Raw genomic sequence first — 9,133 nt, 5'->3', positions numbered from 1 at the left:
ATTGAAGCGTTCCAGCAAATAACATTGGAGTACACCAGGAATATTTACCGGCACTGTCTCCACCCTGGCGATAAAAAGAAAAATGATAAATAAATAGTTAAATGTGGATTCATGGCAATATGAATTTATTCAAATATTATTTATTAATTTATTATCAATTCATTCCATTCCACCAATCCAAAAGTGAACTTTCAAACTTCATAATTCAAAATTCAAAACTTTGTCACGAACTTGAATCAGGAGGACAATATCGATCAAGTTGTTTATCAATCAAATCTATTTATAAGTTTTTGGAATCATTCCATTAAAACTCTCTATCTCTCTATGGTCACTAACTAATTCCATCAAATAATTATTGATTATTTATAAGATTAAATGAACAAGGTAAATGTGTCCAGTAGAATGGATGATCAGTATACTCACAAGTCAGAGGTTTGTCAGTCTCTGACTTTTCAATGAACAAGACTCTGGCAAGTTTGGGTACGTTTGAGTATTTGCCGCACCATGGTATATCTTTCAAAAGGTTGTTATGATCAAACAAATCGGGAATGGATTCGAAATGGAAGTTGGTTTGATCATAAACATGGTTTGGACCAATTGAATATATCTTTGAAAGGTAGTCAATCATTACTGGTACTGATGAAAGGTTAGGATCGGAAGAGTTCMACTCTCATCTCCAAAGCTTTATAATCCCATTTCAATATAATAATAAAATTCTCACCAAGTCGAAGCATTGCATTGGTAATTTATCTCAATTGATCATTTGATAGTTCAAGGTCCTTAATTTTCTCTTTAAGTTCAGACATGAATAAGGCCTCTAATGTGATGGTCTTTGTCAACAATTAGTATAATATTTTAAGTATTTGATCATTAAAAGAGTAATGGTATTTGTAATCTTACTCTTTGAGTCAAATATGAATCCAATATTGTTTAAACAATAATACAAAGACATAAGAATATTAATGAACATTATTTAAATATTTATAGATAATTAGATTCAAATAAAATAGAAATATTAAAGGGGTCACCATTAGGTACAGTATTTTATTTATATTTTTATTAATTTAATTCATATGGTACCAGATTAGTAAGGTAATTATAATTTTGATGATGATGATCCGGAAGTCAAGAGTGTCAAGAGCGGGACAGCCACCTGTAACGAACAACATCAACAACTCAAATGGCTTAAGGAACTAGTTCCTTTGACAAGAAGAAGAAAGAGATTGAAGACAACACTGACACCAAGTGAGGAAGAGATGGATGATTAGTTCAATAAAATTGTAAAGTTTAGTTAAAGAACAGTACTTGGAGCCTATTATAATTGTTATGGAAGTATGGAGTTAATAAAGTATACATGAGTTAGAGGTTGTCTGACAAACGGGTCAGTCAGACTGCACTTACTCTTGTAAAGATCTGAGGGAAGAATGAAATGAGGTTAAAGACAATAGTATTACAATTGGCAACTTCCTGGAAGTCCTGGCTTGGTCTAAACCAGGCTGGTCCAAATATGATTGACTGGATGATTTGAATGAATGAATGAATGATTAAATGAGTAAGTGAATGAGCATGTGATTGATTGATTGATTGATCCATCCATACCAGATTACTTGGAGTCATTAGGGACTCCTTGGAGTTCTGACATATCTTGGTCAGCAACTCAACGCATAGATATATGACACTGTAGTGTGGATCATCCATCTGGATGATGACAGTCTTGATTGCCAATACTTTCTCCAAGGGGTCCATTGATCGCTGTTGTATCTCCACCAACTTGCTGATGCACTCTGCTGGGAAGATTGAGTCTGGCATGAATCTGAAGTAAGCCTTGAATACGCCAGCCATCTCATTGACCTTGAACTTATCAATCTTATCCACTCCAGTTATCTCGCCCTTATCAAATGACACCTGCATCTTATCAATCTCAAGCTTTGATCCACTCAATCTGAATAGTCCTTCATGATTCACTCCTGTTGTTGTCGAGGTAGTTGGTCGGATCAGTATGGTGGTACCTAAGCAGGCCATGACCAATCAAACATGTGTTTGACTTACTGGGTGTGAGGAAGTCCAGTCCTATCCTGATGAGGTGAGGTACGCCTTTGTCTTGTGCACGCTCGATTGACTCTGTGATGTTGATTCCAAAGAACAATGGGTCTTCGATAGCTGTAACTTGTTGTAATGTATCATCCTTTGGCGCATCTATTTGATTGATGATGATCATCCATGTTAGTACCATGACAGTCAAATGAAGTCACGGCAAGGCAACTTACTCTTCATTGCATCGATCACAGTGAGTGGCGTGTTCATGATGCCCTGGGATGTGAGTGAGACGAACTCCATGACACCGACAACGGGCAGGAGTACGACACCGCCGACACCCTTGACGACACCTTTGGCAAAGCCGGCGACACCATCCTTCTTGGCACCTTTATATGGTTGTTGTACAATGCCAGCGACACCAGAGACGATGCCGGTTCCAATGGATGCCAGGCCTCGCAGTGTGCCATCGATGAATGTCTTTGGCTTGGCCGGTTCATTGGCTGGTGCTGCTGCCGTGGCAGGTATGATCTGACCATCAGGACCTGTTTGTTGCTGTGCCGGTGCGTCTGATATCTGAACAGTACTCCTCAGGTCAGAGAAGAATGAATTTGAGTTCTTTGATAAGTTATCACTTGTCTTGCGGTATCCAGTACCACCTCCACCAGCAGCAGTAGTCGAGTCATTGTTTGGCTTTGCTTTGGCACTTGTTGGAGAAGGTGTCTTTGGTATCAATGATGCTCCATCATCTTCTTGTTTCTCATCCATTTTCTTGTACATGTCTTCTCTTTATAAACTTAACTAACTAAATAATGTAATAGTACTATTTATATATATGATTTACAAGTTATATTAATATATCAATCTAATCTAAACTAAACAAGAATAACAAGTTGAAAGATGATGATTGATTGAATGAATTATCGTAATAAAAGATGGACGATCGTGTGGAAATTGGCAGTTGAGGTCACAAACCATCGCTACTACTTTCTAGAATGATTGGTTGTTGACAACAACTTGTTTTCAGACTTTGATTAGCACCTGTGCTGCAAACTTCACACTTTATAACTAAAGTAAGTATTAGACTTACATTACAACAACTATGTTATATTTATATATATGTATGATGTTGAATGAGTAGATGAAGATAAATCATTGAATTGTGAAAGGTCAATGCAGAGAGTGATCTCAAATTGGCAGATGATGATCTGAATAAACGAAACACACACATTCACACGCATCTCTCTTGTTATAACAACAAACACAAACACTCACTCATTCACTCTCACTCACTCATTCAGTCATCCTCTTACCTACTTGTTCAATCAATAAATTCTTGGTAGCATTATTTATATATATTGTTGTTGAGGACCAAGAACATCAAACGATAAGCAAACCATGGACGCTGTAGTAACAAAGATGGAGGAGACGTTGGAGAGGAAGAAGTCAATTGTACATATAGTAGAGAGGAGGACTACTTCAATAGATTATATAAGAAGAATACATGAAGCTGCTTACTATCCCAACCAAAGTGCATTACATTGGATGAACGTAGCAACCATCCAAAGGCTAGACTTTGAGAGATCAGTTGAAATACAAAAGAGGTAGGTTCAATGATTCAATGAAGTGATGTGATTGAATGATTAATTATCCCTTTTATTATCAGGTTGCTACCTTGGTTCAGTCTTGGATTGAGTCTTGCACCATTGTTGTCAACAGAGAAAGGACCTGCATTGGTTAGAGCATTGGTACAGTTGATGGAGGAGTATGATTATCATTATGAGATGGGCTCGGCAATGCAGGGCGTCAAGGTGTTGCTGTCAAAGAAGCAACCAGTCTACACGACAGTGAGCGAGAATGAACATATCAAATCAAAGATTACAAAGATTGGCAATACTGTAGTATACGAATTCCTAAAGATATTCAATATATCAATGGCCAAGGATTTGGACTACTTCCATGTCGTCTTCAGTCTGTTGGAGATTCTAGAGTTGATATATAAGAAGTTTGACAAGGAGACGTGCTCATCAAAGTACGTCTACGAGGCCATTGTCAAGGTGGACAAGCGATTCAAACAGCAGATATTCGGATTCCTCTCAAAGGAGATTGACAAGATTGCCACGCAGTCCATTCGCGAACAACTAGAATTCACTCTCCTGTGCACATCGACCAAAGACCGCGACATCCAACAACATCAACAGATGCAATCCAAGCTATCAAACAGTCTATCATCCAACAGCAAAGAGATCAATACTACTGGCAGCGGTAGTACCTCATCAGATGATTGATTGATTGATCGATCACATATACACATACGCTACACCATTCCATTGACAGGCGTGTCAATGGGAGATGATATATAAACACCAACAAACCAATGTACATGCATAATATCGACTTCCTTCCTCGAGGATACTTGTATTGATCATTCATTCACTCACTGATGTAATAACTTATTGTACAACATCCAGGCCATCCAGCCAGTCTGTTGGAACACACTGGTACTTGAACAGTCCCAGCTGGACAGTGATGGATGAGACTGAGCTGGCCACTCGTCTCCGAGTGTACCGCTGCTGTTGCTGTTGTTGGCTGCTTCTGCTGTTGCTGCCACTGAGATTGATGCAGATGTCCACACTCATACACTTGTACTCATCCATCCATCTATGGAGATGAGGTTGATTTGCTGTCATCACCCTCTTGGTTGTTGACAAAGCGTGGCACTGTGCGGACACTCTCCATCAACTCGTCGTTCGTGTAGATTGGACGGTCAAACTCGAGCCAACCCGGTGCAGAGTACTGTGGCCTCCAAGGACACACACTCCTGAGGAACCTAAAGTAGGGATATATCTCTCCTGTCTTTGGATGCACTCTCGTGTACCAAAGGATCGATGTGTTGTGGATTTGATCGCGTGGATCATTGGAAGCCTGTAGCTGATGGAATCTAATCGAACTGAGTCTTTCCAATCTAACTCTGAATGCCCACATAACTAAAAGTCGAATGATTGATTGGTTAGTGATCACTCATTCGTCCACGCTGGGCCTTGGACCCGACTTACTCTCTCCATGACAGACGATGACCACTCTCTTGTTGGCACATTCTCTCCTCAATGTTGTGAACGTATGCTCGACTCTGGAACAAATCTGTGCGATACTCTCTCCTCCAGGAGGTGCCCAGAAGAAACTAAATGATTGATTGATTGACGAGGTCAGTGGAATAGTTCCATCATGTCCAACAAAAATATAACATATAACATACCTATCTCTCTTTCTCAACTCCATCTCACTTGAGAAGTTCTCATTCTTCTCTGTGAATGAGATGTTGTCCATCTTGCCCTTGTCACGCTCACGTAGCTGGATCTCTGTGAGCCATTGAGCATCATCCATACCGAGGAGAGCAGCCGTCTCCATGGCTCTGACATACTCGCTCGTGTAGTATCGATCAAACACCTGGGCAATGTTCTCTCTGATCCACTTGCCAGCGGCATGAGCCTGCAAGATACCCTTGTCTGTCAGACGATAGGTAGATGAGTGCTTCTTTTTGAACTCTGGCGTGTAGGCGCTGAGATCACCGCGCTTGGACCTGGCCTGTGCTTCGTTGCCCTCGCTCTGACCGTGACGTACCAACACCAACTCGTAGGGCCAGTCGAATGCCGGGTTGGGGTCGGATATGATGCTCTTGAGTGCCGAGCTGCCAATCTTGCGCTCCAACAGATCGTATATCTTGCCCTCCCTGCGTACCATTCTCACGCGCTTCACCACCTTCTTTGGCTTGTCCTCACTGCCACTTATATCACTACTGCTACTCTCTGTAATGATACGTCTTCCACTAAAGTATAATAGTTGTTCTTGATCTATATCACCACCGCCAACTGCAGCATCATTGTTGTTGTTGTTGAATAACTTTGGTGATGGTACTGCCATTGGACGTTGTTGTGGTGATAGTACATCAGCTGCAGCAGTTGTTGTAGCAACAACAGTTGTCGTTGTTGTTGTATCCACCTGCATACTATTATCATCTGTACCATTTGATGGAATTGGAGGTGTTTGGACCTCTTCCTCATCTACCTCCAACAATCTCTTTGCAGTCTTCTTCTGCTCTGGTAAATCATCATTACTATTACCATTATTATTATTATTATTATTATTATTGTTACTCATTTCTTTATATTTACTATATGGTATTATTTGTTTGTTGTACAACAACTGATAGCCAACAAGAGTGAGTGAGTGAGTGAGTTTGAGAATGAAGTTGTTGGTGATGATCATCAACTTCACACACCCCATTAAATCAATTTATTAATTAAATATTTAATCTAATGATTGGAAAGTACAAATGTAGTAAAGCTACAAACAAGGTCACTCAATCAATTGTCCATCTCTATCCATTCAATCATTCATTCAATGATACAATAATCATAATTACAATAATACTTATAATCACAATAATTCATGAATTCCAAGAGAATGATGATATTTTCAAAGTTGATGGTAGACCTCATTTTGATAGCCAAATGAATCAATCATTCAACAACAATGAATACAAATAATAATAATGGAGGACAAGAGCAAACTAATAATATTTGTACTTAATAATAGAGTACTTAGGAGTATGATATTGAAGGAGGTTAGATGGATACACGATCGTCAATATCTTAAAGAGTTGATTGATGGTGTTAATAAGGAGGACTCAACAAGTTGGTACGCATACACTTGGTTCAGACTAAAGTATAATCAATGGACAAACTTTGATCGCATTGTAAAGTGTAGACATTATGGTCTGTTGCGTGATCGTATCAAACGACATGAGCACGTCGACGAACCAAAGGACTGGGAGTTGCGCAACTTTGTCGAGAGCAACGCTGACAATGAAACATTCGACTTGGTCTACGACAAGTTTAAATATTTCTTCAAAGCTCAGAGCAAACGATTGTTGTCACTCTCTGTCAGAGCTGGCAACACTCACTTTGCTCATACAATGTTGCGCGATCTCAAAGTAGACAACGATCTGAATAACTCCCTTTGGAGCTCGGCCATCGCCAGCAAGAGCACCGACATGATCAAGTTCCTCCTTGAGAATGGACACATCAAGATTCCAGATGCAGAAGATGATCGGAGCAAGTTTGTCGAGTATATCTTTCAGACTCATTCAAAGGAGTTGATCAGATTCGCTCTGGACTCGGCATGCTTCCCCAGTGAGATGTCTGCACTGGTGCGCTCACTTGCTCCAAAGTCGTACATCATTGAGGTGCACGTCATAGGCGATCAACAACTAATGGATGAACTGATACCAGCCGATAAACTCAGCAATCACACGTGTGTCCCTCGCCTATCCCACAGAGATCAACTAGCTTACAATGCACCAATCGAGCAACACATGGAACACATCGAGTTCATGTTGCGTCACAAGTTGGTATGTGGCGGTGATATGACAGATCAACAAGCTTATGAGTCACTCGCGAGTTCAAAGGAGTGGGCCAGAAAGATCGTTGTTGGCGAGTCCGGCACTGGAACTTGCACTGACACTGACACTGGGAGTGATGAGAACCGATTGGCCATCATAAAGTTCTTCCATTTCATAAAGGATCGATATACATGGACATTTGACAACATAGTCAATGAGACATTGAGCAAGTATTTGGCCACTGGTGATTATCAACTCATACCATACCTGAGTCTCGCCACACTCAGCGATAATATTTCATTGCTCTCAAACATTGTCCAATGTGGTACCATTACACAAGCCAAGTTATACATTGAGTACATTCAAATGCATCATCCAAAATTGATACCCAGAATAACAAAGAGGGACAATGGCAAGGTGTACAAGTTGTTCCTGAGGCCTCATATGTCATCGCACAACTCAGTGCTCAAGCTCGAGGTGCTAAAGATACTCAATCTTCACATGCTACAATTGGAAACGCATCGAAGATACCTTCCTTTCGAAGGGTCAATGGAGTTGCTGGAGTTCCTCGTGTCCAGCACAAACAAGGTTGTACAGTTCAAGCCACTGTTCACCGACATCAACCAACTGATCTACACGCTCGGGAGGGCACCGAAACTGGTCAATCTCGAGCAGCAACTCCAACTCGCTCTGGCACTTGGTCATCGTGGTATGGTCGAGATCATCTTCAAACGAGGCTACAAGCCATCAGGGCACACGTGGGTATTCGAACTTACAATGTCTGGCCGACCACAACATTCAATGTTCAAGTGGTTGATGGAGAACTATGCCACAATAACAACGTCCTCCCTATGGGAGCGTATTGGGAAATGTGGCGACATTGAAATGGTTGAGCTGGCAATACAGTACTATCGAGAAACAATCAGTAAGATACCAACAACTACACTTTTTCTATCATATGAGTCCAGGATCAAGACAATATTGGAGTCTGCGATATCAGAGAACCAAACACATATCATCGTTCATATTTATACTCATCATACATCATTGATAACTCCTGACACATACGACTTGATTCGACTTCTGGCAATTGGTTCTGGAAATTTGAGACAACTGGACACTATTCTTGGATTGACCCCAATGACATTGGACTTGGGCAACAGTGTCTATGACAATGCCAAAGGAAAGAAACTTGTAACGGCATTCGAAGGCATTCCAGTCTATAGTTTGATAAAGGCATGCATCTTTGTCCCTTTGGGTGTCGCACTTCTGGAATGCCTCCTCAAACATTTCAACAGTCAAGACCTCGCTCACATCAAATCAATATTCCTGCCCCTATTCACTGTTGACTTGGTCAAGAATGATAACACAACAATGTTACAATATCTACTGGACATTGGTGCTACGTTTCAAACTAAAGGCTCTACACAATGCACTGCCTACAAGAATAATCAACTCATTCGATCAATATTCGCACAATATAAACAAGGCAACAACAACAATAATAATACGAACAACAAGAAGAGGGCCAGAGACAATGATGATGAATGAGTAGCAAGCACTCAATCAATAAAATATAATATATTAATCGATTATTATTATTATTTATTGTTTTTTGTTTGTTTGTTTGATTATATTGTTGTTGAAGTAGTAGTAGTACTGATGGTAGTGGTGGCGTTCGTAATGGCCAGAGCTACA

The 9,133-nt window shown here is 40.4% G+C and overlaps 4 protein-coding genes across 4 annotated transcripts; 2 read left to right on the top strand and 2 right to left on the bottom strand.

The window, feature by feature from the left end:
• Positions 1 to 1,294: 1,294 nt before the first annotated feature.
• SAMD00019534_004480 (hypothetical protein) lies at positions 1,295 to 2,814 on the bottom strand (the record flags this gene model as incomplete). The annotated part of the gene is made up of 5 exons (XM_012903881.1): positions 1,295 to 1,312; positions 1,402 to 1,515; positions 1,600 to 1,967; positions 2,050 to 2,196; positions 2,268 to 2,814. Coding segments are annotated over 5 exons (1,194 nt in total), but the record flags the coding sequence as incomplete, so codon positions are not given.
• Positions 2,815 to 3,432: 618 nt separating this feature from the next.
• SAMD00019534_004470 (hypothetical protein) lies at positions 3,433 to 4,322 on the top strand (the record flags this gene model as incomplete). The annotated part of the gene is made up of 2 exons (XM_012903880.1): positions 3,433 to 3,638; positions 3,701 to 4,322. The coding sequence occupies 2 exons, from the start codon at positions 3,433 to 3,435 to the stop codon at positions 4,320 to 4,322; spliced, it is 828 nt and encodes a 275-aa protein (XP_012759334.1).
• Positions 4,323 to 4,695: 373 nt separating this feature from the next.
• On the bottom strand, positions 4,696 to 6,192 carry SAMD00019534_004460 (hypothetical protein; the record flags this gene model as incomplete). Its single annotated transcript, XM_012903879.1, has 3 exons — positions 4,696 to 5,021; positions 5,091 to 5,215; positions 5,291 to 6,192. 3 exons carry the CDS (start codon positions 6,190 to 6,192, stop codon positions 4,696 to 4,698), a joined length of 1,353 nt encoding a protein of 450 aa, XP_012759333.1.
• A 451-nt stretch (positions 6,193 to 6,643) lies between these two features.
• SAMD00019534_004450 (hypothetical protein) lies at positions 6,644 to 8,986 on the top strand (the record flags this gene model as incomplete). The annotated part of the gene is made up of 2 exons (XM_012903878.1): positions 6,644 to 7,665; positions 7,828 to 8,986. The coding sequence occupies 2 exons, from the start codon at positions 6,644 to 6,646 to the stop codon at positions 8,984 to 8,986; spliced, it is 2,181 nt and encodes a 726-aa protein (XP_012759332.1).
• Between the last annotated feature and the right edge of the window lie 147 nt (positions 8,987 to 9,133).

This window comes from Acytostelium subglobosum, assembly GCF_000787575.1.
Source record: "Acytostelium subglobosum LB1 DNA, scaffold: scaffold1, whole genome shotgun sequence".
Lineage (NCBI taxonomy): Eukaryota > Evosea > Eumycetozoa > Acytosteliales > Acytosteliaceae > Acytostelium > Acytostelium subglobosum.
This window is presented reverse-complemented; position numbering and strand designations above follow the sequence as displayed.